Source organism: Nomascus leucogenys, chromosome 8, assembly GCF_006542625.1.
Source record: "Nomascus leucogenys isolate Asia chromosome 8, Asia_NLE_v1, whole genome shotgun sequence".
Taxonomy (NCBI): domain Eukaryota; kingdom Metazoa; phylum Chordata; class Mammalia; order Primates; family Hylobatidae; genus Nomascus; species Nomascus leucogenys.
Window position 1 is genome coordinate 90,660,178 of NC_044388.1, and position 21,641 is coordinate 90,681,818.

General features: G+C 42.1%; 1 protein-coding gene across 3 annotated transcripts; it reads right to left on the reverse strand.

The window, feature by feature from the left end:
- Nucleotides 1–3,178: 3,178 nt before the first annotated feature.
- Nucleotides 3,179–19,708, reverse strand: TEX48 (testis expressed 48). 3 transcript variants are annotated; one of them, XM_030817700.1, is made up of 5 exons: nt 19,551–19,708; nt 8,479–8,586; nt 8,142–8,261; nt 4,949–5,080; nt 3,179–3,493 (listed from the first exon to the last, which is right to left on the reverse strand). In XM_030817700.1, the coding sequence occupies exons 2-5, from the start codon at nt 8,480–8,482 to the stop codon at nt 3,390–3,392; spliced, it is 360 nt and encodes a 119-aa protein (XP_030673560.1). In that variant the 5' UTR covers nt 8,483–8,586; nt 19,551–19,708; the 3' UTR covers nt 3,179–3,389. The 3 variants fall into 3 exon arrangements, with proteins under 3 accessions (XP_030673560.1, XP_003264094.2, XP_030673559.1); XM_003264046.3 differs by having other exon boundaries at nt 8,142–8,264; XM_030817699.1 differs by lacking the exons at nt 8,142–8,261; nt 8,479–8,586 and having other exon boundaries at nt 19,551–19,702.
- Between the last annotated feature and the right edge of the window lie 1,933 nt (nt 19,709–21,641).

Here is a 21,641-nt window from a genome sequence, read left to right on the forward strand (position 1 = left end):
CAACTTTAATCTTTTGCAGTGGGGTCATATTCTGTCTACCACGGTGTTTAAACACTTGTATCAAGAAAATAAAAGAATGAAATAATTTCCCAATTCTAAAAGCTGGAAAAAGAACAACAAAGTAATGAAAAGGATGTATCAGATTGAAAGCAGAATTTACTAGAGTATTAAAAAGCAGATCTAATTAATCAAAATCTTTTTTTGAAAAAAATTAACAAAATAGAAATACTATGTAGCTTAATCAGGAAAAAAAGGAGAAGGCACAAATACATAAAATTAGAAAGAATAAGGGGGAAATAATTGTTGAAACAAAAGAAATTTTAAAAATGTTGAGAGTCCATAATATACTTTTATGTAAAAAAGTTTGAAAATCTATGAAGTAGATAGTTTTCTGGGAAAATACAGTTTATTAAATTGATTGCATTAAAGATAGAAACTATCAATTTCTGTAGAGGAAATTTATTAAGCAACTACCCTCCCCCAAATAGGCAACAGGTCCAGACGGTTTCACAAGGAGAGTTTCACCAAGCTTTTAAAGACCAGTTACAGTACTACATAAATTGTTCTAGAGCATATAAAATAAAACTTCCAAATTCTTTTCGTGAAGCAAGTGTATATTGATAACCACATGTGATAGAGATAATACAAAAAGAAAATTACAAGGCAATGTCACCTACCAATACGGATACAAAAATTCTCAGTAAAATATTAGTGAACAGAATCCAACCTCATAGTATGAAGATAATAAATCATGGTCAGGTGAAATTTATCTGTGGAATGGAAGTTTGATTAGATATGAGTAAAGAAACTGTGATTTTTTTCTTATAGATGCTGAAAAAAGAAAAAAGAGGGAATTGATGGATATTATATTAATATGATAAAATGGCACTTTCTCTCTCTCTCTCTCTTTATTTCTACCTCTATGCCTTTGTCCTAAACCCAGCTTCTTCCTTAACTTGCAAATACTGGAGCTATTTAAAATCAGGAACGAAGCACAGATATCTACTAAGTTTAACATTGTAGCGGTGGCATTAACCATTGCAATCAGAAAAGGTAAATCAGAGACATAAAAATTAGAAGAAGAAGAAATTAAAGTATTTCTACCTGCAGATTACATAATAGTATTACTGGTAAACCATAGGAAAGCAAAAACAAAACTGCTCAAACAGTGAAAGAATTCAGAGGGAAGCAAGGCGTACAATTAGCACACTGAACTCAATAGTGTTATTATATGCAAGCAATAACTAACTACAACAATAGTGAGAGAGAAAACTTCATTTACAATAGCAACAAAAGATAAAATACTTAGGAGTAAAGTTAATAAGAAATTTGCAAAATTAATATAAAGAACACTTGAAAATAGTCCTGATAGCCAACAAAGTAGGTTTGAACAAATGAAAAGCCATTGGTTGGTGGCTAGGAAGAATCAATGTTATAGATGTGTCAGTTCTTCCTGATTTATAATTTTCCCTAATTTGTAAATTTAGCACAAGCGTGATGAAAATAACATCAAGATTTTTTCTGAAGCTAGACAAATTGATCCTAACATTTACATGAGAAAACAAGAAAGAATAAAACAGGCAGACTCCCCAGTGGAGTAGAATAGAAAGTTCAGAAAGAGACACAAATATATATGAAAATTTAGTATATGATAATAAAGGTGTCATCTCAGATGGATGATTGGACCAAAGATATTCTCCTTAATAAATATGCTGAAATGACTATATAATCATTTGGAGAAAGTGTAAAGTTAGATCCATACTCCCTAAATACATAATAATAAATGCCGAATGGAACAGGTTATACTTCTAATGTATAATGCCATACAAGCAAACGAAGAAGTGTGGGTGAATTCCTCTATAAACTGGATGTAGGGAAAGGCTTTCTAACGACAACCCAAAGTCCAGATTCAATGAAACATTAATAAATTTGACTTTGAGGAGCTAGTATTTCTAGTATATAAACAGCACTCAAAAAATTAACGGGAAAAAGAAAAAAGAGTGGAAGACATAAACAGATAATTAATAAAATCACATAAAAATGACCCTTAAACATATAAATAGATGTTAGTCTTCACTCATGGTAAGGGAAATGCAAGTTAAAACCAAAATGAGATACCATTTCTCACCTGTAGGATTGGGAGAGGCTAAACAGTTGCTGAGGGCATGAGGAAACAGGTATCTCAGATATTATATACTCTTACAGAAGAGAACTTGGAAGCATCTAACAAAACTGTATATATCTTTTCCATTTGGCTCAAAAGTCCATGCTGAAAAATTAACCCTAAAGGTACACCGTATTAATCTGTTCTCATGCTGTTAATAAAGATATACCTTGGCCTGGCACAGTGGCTCACGCCTGTAATCCTGCACTTTAGGAGGTTGAGGATGGCAGATCACCTGAGGTCAGGAGTTCGAGACCAGCCTGGCCAACATGGTGAAACCCCATCTCTACTAAAAATACAAAAATTAGCCAGGCATGGTGGCGGGCACTTGTAATCCCAGCTACTTGGGAGGCTGAGGCAGGATTGAACTCCTGAGTTCAATCACTTGAACTCAGGAGGCGGAGGTTGCAGTGAGCTAAAATGGTGCCAATGGGGAAAATGTAAATTAAACAATTGGTGACTCTGGGTAAAAGGTAAATGGGAGTTCTCTGTATTATTCTTGTGACATTTCTGTAAATTTGGAATTATTTCAGAAGGTATCCAAAAAGCTAATTTGTTTTCTCCTTCCTCTCTCTCTCTCTTTTTTCTTTCTTCCCTTCCCCCTTCCCCCTTCCCCCTTCCCTTCCTTTCTTTCTTTCACAGAGTCTCGCTGTGTTACCCAGGCTGGAGTGCAGTGGCATGATCTCAGCTCATTGCAACCTCTGCCTCCTGGGTTCAAGTGATTCTCCTGCCTCAGCCTCCCTAGTAGCTGAGATTACAGGAGCACGCCACCACACCTGGCTGATTTTTTTATTTTTAGTAGAGATGGGGTTTCACCATGTTGGCCAGGCTGGTCTTGAACTTCTGACCTCATGTGATCCACCTGCCTCAGTCTCCCAAAGTGTTGGGATTACAGGCGTGAGCCACTGCGCCCGGCCAATAGGCTACATTTTTTAAGCTTAGTTAGATGTGACAATATATTTAAAAATAATAAGACATTATTTGTTAAGGGGGAAAGGAAAAGAGGACACATCCTCTGGTACAATCACGAACTTTAATTGGAGGCAGCTCTTCCCATGGTGGCTTTTTTAGGAGCTGGAGTGACTCTTGCTTGGTGGCACAAGGATGGCTCAGACGTCTTCTCCTCCTTCAGGGGAGTTTCCGAATTAGTCTTCATGACTCCTGTCCACCACCCCTCTTCCTCATGGAGACACCCCAGCAGCTGTGCAGCCGCCGGCTAGAATGCTCAGGGCCTCCCAATGAGGCATGGCTGGAATGGCCAGCGCTCCTGGCAGTAGCGGTTTAAGTTTCTCTTGTAAAAATTTCTTTGGGAAGCATATGCATTCAGATCTGAAAGAAGAAAGGAAAAAATTATGCTGGGTGAAGGCCTTTGAACTGGGCTTGGTTGTTTGTATCGTTTGCTGATCATTCCTCAGATTCTTGAATTCCAACGGACCCAAGGCAGACCCTAGCCTAGGACTCGGAAGTCTTTTGTGATAGGAGGAGTTTCTTGCAGTGTGTTTTGCGTTGTGCTACGTTGGTGGCTTCAGTGACAGTAGGCTGTCTTGCAAAGCACAGTCACATGGAAGGTAGGAGACTTGGGCCCATCCTGGCTCTGACACTTAAGTCATTCCCTAGTGCACTTGTGGGAAGTCCCTCTCCCTCTGTGAGCCTCACCCCTATGGGGGGTGGGAAGGGCAGAAGGAAGGAGTGGGTGAGCTAGTGGGGTTCCTACCTTCTCAAGCTTGATTCAAGCAGAGCTGTTCCTCTTTGATCTTTTATAGAAATTGGACTCTGTGGAATGTTGTTTTCAAGGGGGTTTAGTTGTTAGGAGAATTCAAAATGACTGGGTTCGATAATCCTTAGTTCTCAACAGGACTCCTGGGGTGGTTGTGAGTTATGTGAGACCACCTGGCCATAGAACTGGTGCCCAGCAATGTGGCTGCATTTCTTCTTCCTGGGCTGTGCCACTGTCCCGGGATTGGGCAACTGTTCTTCTGTGACCCAGAGGCATTTCACCCCCAGTTGAACTACACTCAATCCACAAGTGTTTTCTGGCATTGTTTACTTGCCATGCACCTGGCTGGATCTGGGGGCATAACAGGGAACAAAACTGATGTGGGCCCCTGCCCTCCTGGCACTTACTCTCTAGTGGCCAAAGTAGACATCAAGTAAGCATATGAAAAATACACGTGTAAGATGATGCCACCAGGTGTGGTAGTTACACCTGTAATCCCAGCACTTTGGGAGGCCAAGGTAGGTGGATCACTTGAGGTCAGGAGTTCGAGACCAGCCTGGCCAACATGGTGAAACCCTTTCTCTACTAAGAATACAAAAATTAGCCAGGCATGTTGGTGGGTGCCTGTAATCTCAGCTACTCAGGAAGCTGAGACAGGAGAATCACTTGAACCTGGGAGGCAGAAGTTGCAGTGAGCTGAGTTTGGAGATTGCACCACTGCACTCAAGCCTGGACAGCAGAGGGAGACTCCATCTGAAAAAAAAAAAAAAAAAAAAAAAAAAAAAAGATGATGCCACAAAGCCTTGAAAGGAAAGCATGGATATGTGTGCCCTTTCCCCCAAGACCTGCTCCTCCTCATGCACTTCCTAGCTGGGAAGATAGTGGAGTCAGGTCTTAGACTCTAGGGTCTCCCCAGTGTGCTCTGGAATATGACTGGGGCTGCTTGATGGGAGCAATTCCATCTCCCCATCTCGCTTAGCTGAAGTATCAATGGGGTCTGGTTATCAGGACCAGGTTCCCTGTCTGGGGGTTTCTGGTCAGTGTTAGGACCCCAATTTGGGACTCACCCTCAAACTCACTGCTGCTGGAGGAAGTGCTCTTTTTTGGCTGGATCAGGGGCGTTCTCGAAGGCAAATGGGAGACTCCGTTAATGCGCTTGGGATTTTGTCTGTCAAGCTCATCCTTCTGAAGCTGCAAATCTGGCAATGAGAATTCCACAGGGTCACGTGGGGGAGGTTTAGGTGAGATCACGGAAGTGAAGGTGTTTTGCAAGCTCTGAAGCAGCGCACACAGGCAAGTGGGAGTTATTATGGGGTGGGGGTGTACCTGAAACTACCACCTCCTGTCCTCTGAGGGCTTCCCTCACAAGCAGGTGCTGGATTCCAAGTGTGTATTTAAAAATAATACATTGTATTTGTACGTATTTATGGGCTACGTATGAAATTTTGTTACATGCATAGAATGTGTAATGATCAATTCAGGGCAAAGTATGTATTCCTTTTAAAACATTAACTTTTTTCCATTTATAAATGTAATGCATATGCTTTATAGAAAAGTTAGGAAATATTGAATAGTATAAAGGAGGAAAAAGTGCCCCCAAATACGTCTTCCCCAAGTTATTATCACAGTTTCGGTCTTTTCCTATGCATATTTTACATAGTCCACCATATCCTAAGTATTATGGATGAATTTTACTTATTTATTTATTTTTTGAGACAGGGATCTGCTCTGTTGCCCAGGCTGGTGTGGTGTGATCATAGCTCACTGTACCCTCGAACTCCTAGGCTCAAGCAATCCTCCTGCCTCAGCCTCCAGAGTAGCTAGGACTACAGGCATGTGTCACTGCGCCCAGCTAATTTAAAAATTTTTTTTTTTGTAGAGAGCAGGAGTCTCACTATGTTGACAGGCTGGTCTCGAACCCCTGGCCTCAAGTAATCCTTTGGCCTCAGCCTCCCAAAGTGCTAGTATCACAGTTGTGAGCCACCTCACCCAGCCCTGCATTTGACTTTATTCGTATACATTATGGCATAAATATTTTTCACATGTCACTAAATTTAAAAAATGGTTGTACAATATTCTAGTTTTTGAATAATGTAAGATTTATTTAACCAAAGTTCTAATGTTGGATTTTTTATTATTTATTTATTTATTTATTTGAGAGAGTCTCACTCTGGTACCTAGGCTGGAGTGCAGTGGTGCAATCATGACTTACTGCAGCCTCGACCTCCTGGGCTCAAGTGATCCTCCCACCTCAGCCTTCTGAGTAGCTGAAATTACAGGTGTGCGCCACCATGCCTAGCTAATTTTTTTTTTTTTTTTTTGAGATGGAGTTTCGCTCTTGTTGCTCAGGCTGGAGTGCAATGGCACGATCTTGGCTCACCGCAACCTCCACCTCCCGGGTTCAAGTGATTCTCCTGCCTCAGCCTCCCGAATAGCTGGGATTACAGACATGTGCCACCATGCCCAGCTAGTATTGTATTTTTAGTAGAGATGGGGTTTCTCCATGTTGGTCAGGCTGGTCTCAAACTCCCGACCTCAGGTGATCCACCTGCCTTGGCCTCCCAAAGTGCTGGGATTATAGACATGAGCCACCATGCCCAGTCTGGCTAATTTTGTATTATTTGTAGAGGTGGGATCTTCCCATGTTGCCCAGGCTGGTCTTGAACTCCTGGGCTCAAGTGATCCTCCTGCCTCCCCAAGTGCTGGGATTATAGGTGTGAGCCACTGTGCCCGGCCCAGATTTTGCTACCATAAATACTGTTGTGATGAACATTATTGTATATAAGACTTAGTCTTTATATACTTCTAGGTTTCTAGAAGAACAACAAAGAAATTTGCCAATAGTCTGAGCTGTGTTCTGTGATAGGCAGCTCTGTCATTTATTAGCTGCATGCCTTAACTAATTGCTTAACCCTCACCTGCCTCTTCATTGATATCTGCAAAATGGTATGCTCAATTTGAGTACTAATGTCCGCTTCTTAGAGTTATTGTGGGGATTAAATAATATCATTTTACTGTTAAAATGTGAAATATACACTCTGAAACAGTAAGGGATTTATCTGATCACAGCTGGGTCCCCAGTGCTTAGACAGCGCTTTGCATATTATAGGGTTTCAGTAATTATCATCATTCTTGTCTTGGGAAAAGGCATTGATATTTTTAAGGTTCCTGATTTTTATTGTGACTCTACTTCCAGGGAAAGTATTTTAAAGGCCCTCACATGTGGATTTCTGTCAAAATACATCATTGTACTATCCTGTCTCTCAGTGGGACTCTGCCAGGTTCCTGGCCATCTGTGCTCACCCCCTCCCACCTGTGTGAGTCCTAACTTTGGCTGATTTTGACAATAATGCTTCTTTTTTTTTCTGTCTGAAATTGTTGATTTTGATCCCTGATCTTCTCTGCTTGATCTCTTTTCGTGGATCTTCAGGAAGGTTTTCATTACAAACTGAAGGCCAGGGTGACTTCTCTGTCTCTCTCTCTTCCCTTGACATGGTAGCCTAGGAAGTCTCATATTCCAGAGGCCCTGGCTAAAGATTAAAAGCAGGGGTGGCTGGTTTGTACTAGACTTGGTGCAAGCAAGAAATAAATTTTTATTTTGTAAACCATTGAGATTTCAAGGCTTATTTGTTTTAGCAGCAGAACAGACTCTATCCTGATCAACACCTATATATTGTTTATGTTGAGTGCCTACACTGTGCCAGACCCTGAGCTAGATGCTTATTTATATTGCCTCATTTTACTCTCCCAATGATCCTGAAAAATAATAATGTATTGTGAATATCCCTGTTTTACAGGCAAGGACAGTGAGACTCAGGGAGGTCAAGAGACTTGCCCAACTTCTGTGGCAGAGCTGAGATTTGAACTAGCATGTATCGCTCCCAAAACAGGGATCTTAACCACTATTTTTATAGTCTTTAATCCAGTGCTTCTCAAACTATCATGTACATTCAAATTTACCTGGAGATCCTGTTAAAGTGCCAGTTCTGATTCAGTAGTTCTGGACCGGGGTCTGAAAATGCATTTCTAACAAGCTCCCAAGTGATGTCAATATTGCTGGCCCGTAGACTACACTTTAAGAACAAGAGTTTAAGCTCTCTTGTTTATTGGTTTGAGTACTTAGCCATCCAACACCCACCTCATTTTAAATTGAAATTATCACTCAAAAGATGAAGGCAGTTTGGGAGTATCCCAGCAGGCAGAGAGTGAGCAAAGTGAGGTTTAGAGAGGCCATGCAGAGTGTCCTTATCTGATACCTACTTTGGGTTGATGGCTTGTGCTCTTGGGTTTGACTGGGAACCTTGGAGTCATCGATGACATAGGGCTCCTGACAGTCCCTGCAGCATAAACAGAAGATCTTCGAGATCAGGTTTTGGTGGGCTGCTGTTGGAGGCAAAGGAATGAGGGGCATGGGTTCCGGAATCTGAATTCCAGATGCCTATTGGAAATTGACTGTGGTGGGGGTATCATTGGGTCAGCCTTTCCCAAGGTATTAGTATAATACTCCTCCCCTCTCCCAGATCTTCTGTAGCTTCCCATGGCCAGCAGATCCTTATGCCTAGTCCATTTTTTCCTATTCTGTACAAAGTTTTCTTACCCATGGAAAGGAGTTGAAACTTCTACTCTGCCAGCTTTGTCTGCAGGGGTGCCTTGTTGAATCAGCCAATCTTGAGTTTAAGTCCAATTCAATGGGCTGGGCTGTTTCCTAAGTAAACATAAGACTGTGGCTGAAAAATGCTAGTCCTTCACCTGTGTTCACACTCCAGATAGGATCTGATGACAGCAAAATCCCACCTCATGCAGACATGCACGTAAATGTGCTCAGGTTTCAGATAGCTCTGTGTCCTACCCCATTAACAGATGCATGTTCTTAGGTGGATTCTTTACCCTTTTTGAACCTTACTTTTATCACGTGAAAAATGAGAATAGCAGTGCCTACTTTGCAGGAGTAAAGAATCATATAAATGAAAAGTAGCTCCTGAGATGCTAGGTATATGATAAGTACTCAACCAATGGTCATTCCATTTCCCTCCCTTCTCTTTATGTAGCTCACTGGCTTCAAATGATCCCAGCTGGTCCAGGTCCTATGGAAAGGAAGCATATGGACTTGTACGTTTAAATTCTGGTTTTGCCACTAATTTGCTGGAGGGCTTTGGGTAGGTCCATGCTTCTTTCTGTGTCTCAGGCTTCTCACCAGTAATAAGAAGTTAGGCTGGATGATCTCTTCCAGGATCTTTCTAGTTTTGAAGGTCCAGGATCATAAGGCCTTGCTTTAGTCCCAGATTCCTTTGTGTATCAAGTTTTTCAGATCTCTGGATACATTCTGTTCTCACTCCCCTTCTTGTGGCAAAACCCCCCTTTAAAAGGAAATTCTTATCATGGTATTTGTTAGGCGTCCCTCACAATACCTAATTCACTTTGCTTTGTGAGTTTTGCCTTCATTATAGGCACTTGAGTCCCGTTTTCTCTACTGCCATACCCTGGCCTGAGCCACCATCATCTCTTGCCTGAATTACTGCAATAGCCTCCTAACTGGTTTCCTTATTTCTCTTACCCTGGACTTCCTCCATAATTAATACAAAAGTTGGGGTAGTTCTGTTAAAATGTATCATGTCACCCTTCAGCTCAAAACTTCCAAGGATAGGAAAAAATGAGTATAGTAGATGGAGAGATATAATATGGAAGGAAGAAATGGAAACTCAAACAGAATCAAATAGAAATTCTAGTTTTATAAAAACCAGTATCTGAAGAAAATATGTATTGGGTAGGGTTAACAACAGATTGGACAAAGCAAAAGCAATGATCAGTAAACTTGCAAAAAAGGTCAATAGAAATTATCCAAACTGAAACAGAGAAAGCAAAAAAGATTTTAAAAAGATGAAGAGGGCCGGGCGCGGTGGCTCACGCTTGTAATCCCAGCACTTTGGGAAGCCGAGGCAGGCGGATCACGAGGTCAGGAGATCGAGACCACAGTGAAACCCTGTCTCTACTAAAAAATACAAAAAATTAGCCGGGTGTGGTGGCGGGTGCCTGTAGTCCCAGCTACTCGGAGAGGCTGAGGCAGGAGAATGGCGTGAACCCGGGAGGCGGAGCTTGCAGTGAGCCGAGATTGCGCCACCGCACTCCAGCCTGGGCGACAAAGCAAGACTCCGTCTCAAAAAAAAAAAAAAAAAAAAAAAAATAAGATGAAGAGTACCCCACTGACCTTGCAGGATGCTACCAAGCTGTGAAACATACACGTGTTACTGGACTCTTAGAAGGACGAAGGGCAGAAAACATATTTGAAGCAATAGTGGCTGAAAAGTTACTAAATTTGATGGAAAGCATCAACATAAGTACTCAGTGAGCACCAAACATGAAAAACAAAAAGAAAATCACAACGACCGGGCGCGGTGGCTCTTGCCTGTAATCCCAGCAGTTTGGGAGGCCGAGGCTGGCAGATCGCCTGAGGTCGGGAGTTCGAGACCAGCCTGACCAACATGGAGAAACCCCGTCTCTACTAAAAATACAAAACTAGCTGGGCGTGGTGTCTCATGCCTGTAATCCCAGCACTTTGGGAGGCCGAGGCTGGCAGATCACCTGAGGTCGGGAGTTCGAGACAAGCCTGACCAACATGGAGAAACCTCGTCTCTACTAAAAATACAAAACTAGCTGGGCGTGGTGGCACCTGCCTGTAATCCCAGCTACTAGGGAGGCTGAGGCAGGAGAATCGCTTGAACCCAGGAGGCAGAGGTTGCGGTGAGCCGAGATCGCGCCATTGCACTCCAGCTTGGGCAACAAGAGTGAAACTCTGTTTCAAAAAAAAAAAAAAAAAAAAAAAAAAAAAAAAATTCACACCTAGGCACATTTTAGTCAAATGGCTAAAAAGTAAACTAAAGAACAGGCTGTTAAAACAACTGGAATAAATAAAGATGAAAAAAAGAACCTGTAAACCTTTCACTTCATATTCCATGAAAATATCCTTCAATAATTAAGGCAAAATGAAGACATTGTAAGATAAACAAAAATAGAGAGAATTTGTCTTTAGAAGACCCAGGCTGTTAAAAATGCTAAAAGATTGAAGGAAAATGATACCAGTTGGAAATTAACATTTACAGAAAGGGATGAATAGGGTAAGAAATAGCAAATATGTGGGGTTAAATGTAAATTTTTTTTTTTTTTTTTGAGACAGAGTTTTACTCTGTCACCCAGGCTGGAGTACAGTGGCGTGATCACAGCTCACTGCAGCCTCAAACTCCTGGGCTCCAGTGATCCTCCTGCTTCAGCTTCCCCAGTAGCTGGGACTACAGGTGTGCACCACCACATCTGGCTAATTTTTGTATTTTTTGTAGAGATGGGGTCTCCCTATGTAGCCAGGCTGGTCTTGAACTCCTGGGCTCAAGTGATCCTCCCACATTGGCCTCAAAAGGTGCTGGGATTACAGGAGTGAGTCACTGTGCCTGGCCAAAAAGATTTTTTCTCTTAGTCTTTCTTTTCTCCAAAATTGTTCAATGGTTTCACATATTCCTCAGAAGAAAAACCCAAGTTCTCACCTGGGTCTTAAGACACTCTGTAATCTAATCATCCTTCTTCCCTCCTGTCCACCCACAACCCTCATCACCAACTCTGTCTTCAATTCCTTCAATTCCCCAATTCCATTTGCCCCCCTGCTGAGTTTTAAAAACACAGCAAGCTCTCAACTCAACAATTTGTGCTTATTTTACTCTCTGCCTGGAATTCAGTTCTCTTAGATAACAACATTCTGTCATTACCTTCAAGTCTTTGCTTAAATGTCGCCTTTTCTAGTGAGACTTTCTCTGTTGTATTTAACATTATACCCCCTTGCCCAGCACCCCAGCACTTCCTAATCTCTTCCTTGCTTACTTTTCAAACATTTTCTTTCTTTCTTTCTTTCTTTCTTTCTTTCTTTCTTTCTTTCTTTCTTTCTTTCTTTCTTTCTTTCTTCTTCTTTCTTCTTTCTTCTTTCTTTCTTTCTTCTTTCTTTCTTTCTCTTCCTTTCTCTTTCTTTCTTTCTTTCTTTTTCTTTTCTTTTTTTCTTTCTTCCTTTCTTTCTCTCTTTCTTTTTTCTTTCTTTCTTTTTTCTCTCTCTCTTTTCCTTCCTTCCTTCCCTCCCTCCCTCCCTCCCTCCCTCCCTCCCTCCTTCCTTCCTTCCTTCCTTCTTTCCTTCCTTCCTTCCTTCTTTCCTTCTCTCCTTCTCTTTCTCTTGCTCTCGCTCTCTTTCTTGACAGGGTCTAACTCTATGCTCAGGCTGAAGTGCAGTGGCACAATCATGGTTCACTGCAGCCTTGAACTTCTGGGCTCCTCCTGCCTCAGCCTCCTGAGTAGGTGGGACTACAGGTGCATGCCACCATGCCCAGCAAATACTTAATTTTTTTTTTTTAAGAGAAGGGGTCTCATTCTATTGCCCAGGCTGAAGTGCAGTGGCACAATCATGGTTCATTGCAGCCTTGAACTTCTGGGCTCCTCCTGCCTCAGCCTCCTGAGTAGGTGGGACTACAGGTGCATGCCACCATGCCCAGCAAATTCTTAATTTTTTTTTTTTTAAGAGAAGGGGTCTCACTCTATTGCCCATGCTGGTCTTGAAATCAAGTGATCCTCCCATGTTGGCCTCCCAAAGTGCTGGGATTACAGGTGTGAGTCACCATGCCCAGCTTCATTTCCTAACACTCTACATAATTTGCTAAATTACCGTGTTTAAAGTCTGCTTCTCCCCACTAAATCAGAAGTCACATGAGGTCATGGATTTTAGCTGTTTGGTTTACTGCTCTATTCTCAGTGTCTAGAGCAGTACCTAGTGCAGTGTGGGAAGTCAATAAATGTTTGTAGAATAAAAATTGAGGGTGTTTGTAGAATAAACTAGCATTTATTCTTGTCTTGAGTAAAAGCATTTGCAGGCCCTGGGGACAGTAGAAAGGTGGGTGGTAGTTTTTGTGCCAGGAACATCACAAGCTGTAGAACAGCTTACCTCATTTACGTGCTAAGCTACCTCTGATGGTTTCATAAGTCAATTTTAGTTTTGCTCTCTGTGTACTGGTTGGGACTATTTTTCTTCCCCGTCCGCTGCAAAGCATATCTATCTTCTTCCCATGTTCCCTATTTCGTGGGACGATCCTATTATTCACTCTGTCTCTAGAATCAGAAGCCTGCCAGCCTCCTGCCATCTGCTCGCGTTCATCAGTCTTTGAACTTTACTTTCCAAATATCTCTTCAGTCTGTCTGCCCAGTCAATCCTTTGCCATTTCCTTCACCGTAGTGTCAGCTACCATCACTTCTCACCTGGACCACTGCTTAAACTTTCTCACTGGTTTGTTTGCCTCCACCTAAACCTAGAGTTATCTGGTAGACATGTAAATCCTATCTCTCTTCTGCCCCAACAACCCTCTGCCCCACCAACGGCAGATCCAACTCCTTTTGTGATCCCCACTGTTATTCTCTTCAGCCTCATCTTCTCTGGGTTGCACTCACTGCCCTACAGCCATAAGAGATGCTGTATAGGCAGGTCCCCCAATCACCTTTTACTGAATGGATCCTGTTCACATCCTGTTCCCTCTACCTGGGATGTGTTCACCTCAACACTTCAATCATCAAACTCCTGGATTCAGCTCAGGGGCTACAGGAAGGCACGGGATAAGTTAGGAGTCCCTCCCTTGTGCTCCCACAGCACTCCCACGCTGGCCTGCCATGTTTTCCTGTACACAGCCTGTTATTGTACAGTGACTGCCTAACTCATGGTAAATGCTCAATAAATACTTGTTGAAACGTTGTCTTGTAACTGCCTATTGTTGACAGTCTGGATACTAGTTCATGAGCTTTTTCCTTTTACTTTTTCTTTTTTTTTTTTTATTTTTTGAGACAGGGGCTCACTCGGACACCTGTGCTGGACTGTAGTGGCACCATCAGGGCTCACTCCAGCCTCAACCTCCCAGGCTCAAGTGATTTCCCTGCCTCAGCCTCCTGAGTAGCTTGGACTACAGGCTCGCACTACCATGCCCGATTATAGTTTTTTTGTTTTTGTTTTGCTGGAGATGGGATTTTGCCATATTGCCCAGGCTCGTCTCGAATTTCTCAGCTGAAGAGATCTCCTGCCTCAGCCTCCAAAAGTGCTGGGTTTATAGGCTTGAGTCACTGAGCCCAGCCAAGCTTTTTTCTTTTTTTTTTCTTCATTTATTTAACATGTATTTACTGAAAACTTGCCATGTGCCAGGTATTGTTAGGTGCTGGAGATATAGCAGTGAACAAGACACAAGATAGACAAATGTCCATGGAAGCAGGGACAGTATTTTATTCACTTTTTTTTTTTTTTGAGACGGAGTCTCGCTCTGTTGCCCAGGCTGGAGTGCAGTGGCACAATCTTGGCTCACTGCAAGCTCCGCCTCCCGGGTTCACGCCATTCTCCTGCCTCAGCCTCCCAAGTAGCTGAGACTACAGGTGCCCACTACCACGCCTGGCTAATTTTTTGTATTTTTAGTAGAGACGGGGTTTCACCGTGTTAGCCAGGATGGTCTCGATCTCCTGACCTCGTGATCTGCCCGTCTCGGCCTCCCAAAGTGCTGGGATTCCAGGTGTGAGCCACCGTGCCCAGCCTTTATTCACTTTTGTATCCTCAGCACTCAGCCCAGGGATGGGCACAGAATAGGTACTTTATACATATTTGTTGAATAAACACATGAACCTTCTCTGACTTTTGGAAAGAAAACCATGCCCAACAGATCTCCTTTCTCCCTTCCACTAACTGATTTTTAACTTTCTGCACATAAGCTGTTCCTTGTGGTTAGATACGATGCAGGCTAGACACATACAGATGTCCCCATTGTGTGGATTTTTTGGTCAAAGTGGGGGCACTCACTAGGTCCATTTAGCTCCAATCTCCAATAGTCTTTTGGATCTGCTGCCAGGTGAGGTGTTTTTTTTGTTTGTTTGTTTGCTTTTTTGTTTTTCCCTAGACCTAGTGTCAGTGTCATGGGATTTTTTTTTTTTTTAACATGATTTGAGCTCTGATGTATTTCACTGAGCTCTCTTTAGTGGATTTATTTCATTTTCCTATAATTTATAAAGAAATAGAAATTTATATAGGCAGTTAGATCTTTTGTTTTGGAGATGCACCATTTAGCAAATATCCTTGCCATTAATCTTCTTCTTATTCTGCTACTTGCTTTAGATTCAGTTGTCTTCATCCACTTGTAAAAATGCTTGCCTCACAGGGTTTGTCTTTGTTCCAGACTGCCTTGTATATGTTGAATGTAGAAGGAAGCACTTCATAAGAAAGGAATGGAAGCATAGCTCTGACAAGCCCCCACCATGAGTCAGCCTTGAGTGGTTGGAGTTTTTTTGGAGTGGTAATTGATTTGTCTAGAAGAAATTGCTAAAACTTGGACTTGGGTCCCTCTAAACCTTTGTCAGCATGTGTTCTGTCTTGGTCAATCATAAAAGAAGGTCACTTTTTTTTTTTTTAGCTTATATTTGGGAGTCAGTAATTTTCAGGTTTTTGATCATATGGCCTATTTTAGGCTCTGCTTGGCCAAGAAATTCAAGACACTGCACAAGTAGAAACTGTTTATCAATTGTAGTGTACTCTTTCCTGCTTGTCGTGGTCTCATCTGCATTAAGGTTGTTGCCTCTTCCTGGAAAAACTCCTTATATATACTCTCACTATAGGTACTCTCATGTATTTGTCTTAATAAATGGCAAAAGTTCACTAGATGACTTAGGATTACTGTAGCCATGATGACAAAGTTTTGATGTCAAAAATCAGATTTAAGAGGAGCTCTAGAGAAGAGAGAAGACAAAAATGCCAAACATAAATAGAAGGCTTCTTTGTCTGGAATGCTCTGGCCTCAGGAAGAAAAAGATAAAAAAGACCTTACTCTTACTCAAACTTTCTGACACCTATTTTCTTTGCTTCTCTCTTTCTGTCTCCACCCAACTTGATCTTTACCACCCATGTATACGCCTCTTATTCCTTTCCCTGGCTGCCCATATAAACTTTTTCAGGGAGCATTTTTCTAGAAAAGAACAATCACATTGCACAATACCCACCTAAAACTTCTGCACTGAAGGTAGATTAAGAGAGGCCGAATTTAAACTCTGAGTAAGAGTTGAGCTGGGTAAAACTAGAATCTTCCCAAATTTCAGAACAAAAGAAAGTTTGTTTTGTATGTCCTGTGTAATTCAGGATTCTGTTCATTACTTATTGTCTCGAACTATCATATTTGTACCAATTCGTTCATTTCATTGTTGACCTTCAGGCCAGGCACAGTGGCTCACACCTGTAATCCCAGCACTTTGGGAGGCTGAGACAGGAAGATTGCTTGAGTTTTGGAGTTTGAGACCAGCCTGGACAACATACCTCATCTCTACTAAAAATCAAAATTTAGCTGGGCATGGTGGTGTGCACCTGCAGTTCCAGTTACTCAGAGGCTGAGGAGAGAGTATTGCTTGAACCTGAGAAATCAAGGTTTCAGTGAGCTATAATCATGCCACTGCACTCCAGCCCAGGCAACAGGAGATCCTGACTCAAAAAAAAAAAAAAAAATGTTGACCTTCAACCGTGGGGAAAATGCTTAAGAGTAGCAGGATGAAAAATGTCAGAAGATTCAAATAACCTATCTATGCATAATATTTTAAAAAATGGACTTGAGAGGGTAAGAAAAATAGGAAGTATGCCACATGAAACTATTTCAAAAGATTTTCTCTTAAGGGTAGATAGGGCAAAGATTCAAGAATAACAAACAAAATGATGAATCAGTAGGTGACTTAATAGACTTCAGGACACTTTCAAAGGACATTCTGGGGCAAACAAAGAGTATAAATAAAAGGAGCCCTTTCTTTATGCTAAAGCTTATATCTAAAATAGAGGATTTAGAAAAAATCAATTGGAATGGGAAATTCCATTAGTGTAGATATCTTGATCATTTTCCAAGAGTCCTAAAATGTTAACTAGAAATCAAGATAATCTTATGGCCTACTAGATAAAACAACTGGCCCCTAAAATAAAGACAGGACCCAAATCTCCTCTGTTCTTTAAGAATTTGGAGTCTGTGGAGAACACTTGCACTTACTGTATGCAGAAAGGCCATTAGAAGAACTAATGTTCCATGTCAGAAGGACGGCTGTCCATATCTGCCTGCTGAGTCTTTCTGAGGAGACCTTTGCACTTAACACTTTCCTATTTGGCCTCTAAACTCCCAAGGGGCATTGTCTATAAATATAGATGAACAGCTATACTGCTTGCTTGTTGATATGGTTTGTTTCTTATGTGGAGATCAGACTCTTCTATTCCAACTATAATTAAGACTAATTGTTCTGCATGATGAATACTCAGACCATTCCAGTGCATGATTCTACAGCACCCACGGTGGACAATGTCTTCTTACACAGAGTCTGAAGGGCTGAAACCTTTCTCGGGGGTTTAACTACTGGTAGATGAAACAGACTTCTGAGGATTCTGAGTTGAACAATTTAAAGTGCCTTTTTTTCCCTCACCTTGACTGACACAGCAAATCATATAGCCCACATCCTAGGGTACACCTGACCAATTTAAACCCCTTAGCTCGAGTAATTATGGATCACAGAAACCTTCGGGTTTTATTTTAGCTAACTAGGGGAGTCTGCACCATTGCTAACACTCCCTGTTGTGCCTGGATTAATATCACAGATGAGGTTAATCTATAGCTAAGCCCAAAGAAAAAGCAGCCTGGCTATCTAAGGTGGATGGTTATGCCAGGCTTTCAGATCTTTTTGAAAATACTTTTAATTATCATTGTCCCTTTTTTTTTTTGAGATGGAGTTTTGCTCTTGTTGCCAGGGTTGGAGTGCAATGGTGCGATCTCGGTTCACTGCAACCTCCGCCTCCTGGGTTCAAGTGATTCTCCTGCCTCAGCCTCCTGGGTAGCTGGGATTACAGGCATGCACCACCACACCTGGCTAATTTTGTGTTTTTAGTAGAGATGGGGTTTCTCCATGTTGGGTCAGGCTGGTCTCGAACTCCTGACCTCAGGTGATCTGCCAGCCTTGGCCTCCCAAAGTGCTGGGATTATAGGCATGAGCCACTGTGCCTGGCCTTAATTATCATTGTCTTGCATCATTCGGGTTCTGTTGTCCAGAGAGCTGAATGCTTTTGTGTAGCCTCTGGTTTGACAAATGGTGAAACAAATGATTCAAAGACAAAAATGAGAAGAAATGAGGCAGACTGATACTCAAAATGAAAACCAGATCTCTGTACATGGAAAAATGGAACTGTATTTTCAAGAAAAGCCAACGACAGTGGTGAAAATCTGGACAATCTTGGAGGGTCTTTCCTGCAGCTTTAGTTGAGGGATACCAGAAGGCAGATAATGAGAATAAAAAGAGAAGCTCCCACATTCCTAGGTAACGATGGATTGCCCTGTAACCACGGTAACAACGAATCCCCAGAACCTGTGTGACACCCATTTAATCTGTTAATGAAACTCCCTTGGTAACCATTCTAACAGACACATGCCCGTAGGTACATTTCATAGCTAAAGGTCTACCATTCCTAAACACTGCTGCCTCTGAAACACCAGCAGTCCATGAACTCAACACCTCCCAAAGCCCCTTATGCATCAGCCATGAGCTTTGTTCAGAGACTTTGCCATACAAGCACAGTTCTCCCTTGTTTAACCAGAAATAAATTCAGTTTTTGTTTCATGTAGCAAATGGAGGCATCTTCCACCAAAGCAGCTTATGGATATACAAGAAAATGTAGTTATTCAAATTCTCTTTCTCTCTTTTTAATACAAATGATAGCTTACTATACACCATGTTTTGCACCTTGATTTTTTTCAATTAAAAATAAACCGTGGAGATCATCCATATTATCAGCAGGGATTTGAAGCGTAGGTTTGTTGACACCCCGTGCTAATGCTCTCTCCACATCTTTACCAGACAATTTTGCAAGAAAGAGGGTGGTAGAACGGCTTGCTCCTCTGAGTGTTGACAGCAGAGAGCTTTGAGATTTTGAACCCTTTTCAGCAATGAAAAGGCTCTTAGGGAGAGCAGTGTATCAGTTACAAGCACATTCTCTGGGGGTATAATTCTTGGAGATCTACTGTTAGCTAGGAAATTTAGAAGAATTTATCACCTCTTTGAATCTCTGTTTTCTGACCTGTAAAATGGGGATGAGAATAATAGTATCTACAATAGAAGGTAGTTCTGAGGATTAAATAATGATGGAAAGTGCTTAGCACAGCTTTCTGGTGTGTCGTAAAGGCTTAATAAATACAAATGAAGGTTCTGATGCTGATGAATATGTAGGGGAGATGCCTAGGGGATGTGTGGCACTTCTTGCACTACCAGTGACCCCCTCTAGAGGGAAGCAGAAACCAAAGAAGAGGGCCCTTGGGGTGTCCCCAGTGGGTATGAACTTCAGGTCTCTAGTGACTCCATTGCACTTTGATCAGAAGAAAGATCAACGAGGTCAAACAGGAGGGCTTCTGGCGCCGCGGGCGGGGTTGGGGGAGGTCATTCAGCACAGGCGGAGACTGGGACCCAGAGAGAGAGAGAAACAGTGAGGTTAGAGCAAATGAAGGATGGGGATTGCTTCTTGGTGCAAAATGAATAGGCGTCCAGGAGTGGTGGGGACATTGTGCCTTTTAGTACAGAAAAGCTATCACCTCCCGCCCTTTGGTCTAAACTGTGAGCCCCACTCACCTGCAGCTGGCAGAGTGGACAGAAGGCTGTCTGTGATGTCACAGAGCTGGGGAACCGGGGAATGTTGGGGCTGGGGGGTTTGGACTGTACCACAACAGCGAGGAGGAGGGAGAAGTTCTGCTGACCACGATGCCATGCTGTCCACCAGACTGTTTACTGGGGCACAAGTCCTGGGACCTCGGGAAGCACCTAGAGGATGGCCAGAAGGGGGCAGTACAACACTGGACGCTGTAGATCTGGGTGCCATTCTGTCTCCGTCCGCCCACTGGGTAGTAACCTTAGACAAAGGGACTTCACGCTCAGGTTCTCCCTCTGCAATATGGGAATAATAATAATTTTTTTTCTTTTTTGAGACAGAATCTCACTCTGTCACCCAGGCTGGAGTACAGTGGTGCAATCTTGGCTCACTGCAGCCTCCGCTTCCCGGGTTCAAGCGATTCTCATGCCTCAGCCTCCCAAATAGCTGGGGCTACAGGCATGCACCATCACATCCGGCTAATTTTTGTATTTTTAGTAGAGACAGGGTTTCACCATGTTGGCCAGGCTGGTCTCGAACTCCTGACTTCAAGTGATCCCCTCCCCCCGCCCCCTGCCCTGACCTCCCAAAGTGCTGGGATTATAGGTGTGGCCTTCGCCTGGCCAGGAATAATAATAATTATATGTCCTGTATGCATTTTTAAGTATTAAATGAAATCAGGTAAACATTTAACACGGTATCTAGATGTAGTAAGCACTTTAAGAAAGCGTAGTTATTAATAACATATGCAAAAATAAAGTGACATTTTCTTCCCTATTTATTTTTCAGAAAAGAGGGAATCACTTTGTATTGGAGTCCTGACAAAATCTCTCACCTTATGGGGCACTCTTTCCATTCCTTAGGACAACCAAGTACTATTCATATTTGGGGAAGCCACATTGGATTAACATGTTCTCAATCAATGCTGTCATCTGATGCATAGAGAGGTCACTGGATACAATAGAAACAGAAGAAAGCAAAGGAATTCAGCACAGCTGTGGGGTCATTCAGGTGGTTGGGGAGGGTGCTGTGACCCCACAGCTGTGCTGAATTCCTTTAATAAATATTTGATGGTGAGTTAAACAGCCTTTGAAAGCTCACAGGTAAAGCCACATTCTTTTTTTTTTAAATTATACTTTAAGTTCTAGGGTACATGTGCACAACGTGCAGGTTTGTTACATATGTATATATGTGCCATGTAGGTGTGCTGCACCCATTAACTCGTCATTTACATTAGGTGTATCTCCTAATGCTATCCCTCCCCTCTCCCCCCACCCCACGACAGGCCCCGGTGTGTGATGTTCCCCGCCCTGTGTCCAAGTGTTCTCGTTGTTCAATTCTCACCTATGAGTGAGAACATGCAGTGTTTGGTTTTCTGTCCTTGCGATAGTTTGCTCAGAATGATTATAATCACACTCTTAAATGGTAATTGAAGATTCTCCATTTTGGCTGCAAGGAGATTCACTTGAAGTGTTTTTAAAACAAAGAATACCTGGAGCCTAACCCCAGATAAATTATAATTTTGGTAGGGTGTGGAAACTGGGCAGCAGTGTGTTTACAAAGATTTCCAGGTGATTCTTGTGTATAATCAAGAACTGCTAAATTCCATTGTGCAGGTCATTATATACAGGTAAGCGGTGGTTCTCAGATCAGGCTGTATATTAGAATCCTGGGAGGAGCTTTAGAAAATGCCACTCCTAGCACCTGCTCCAAGTCAGTAAAATCACTATTTTGGGGGCAAGGGCCCAGGTGTCGATAGATTTTACATCTCCCCAGTTGATTTTAATTCGCGGCCAGCATTAAGAATTACTGATTTATAGAGGTTTTTTTTTCTTAAATCATAAATTTCATTGACGTGATACAAATGGATCCTATTTAGCTTGGGACGAGCTTTTCAGGAACAGCCTTATTTATATACAGATTCAAAAGCATTATTTAAAAAATAACTTAGAAACGAAGATAATATATTCTGAAAACCTGTGCTAGATGAGGTTAAAGATGAGTATGAAGCATTTGAATGAAATTGTTTCAGAAAGTGAAAGACTGAGGATAGTGATATTGTTTGGCTGTGTCCC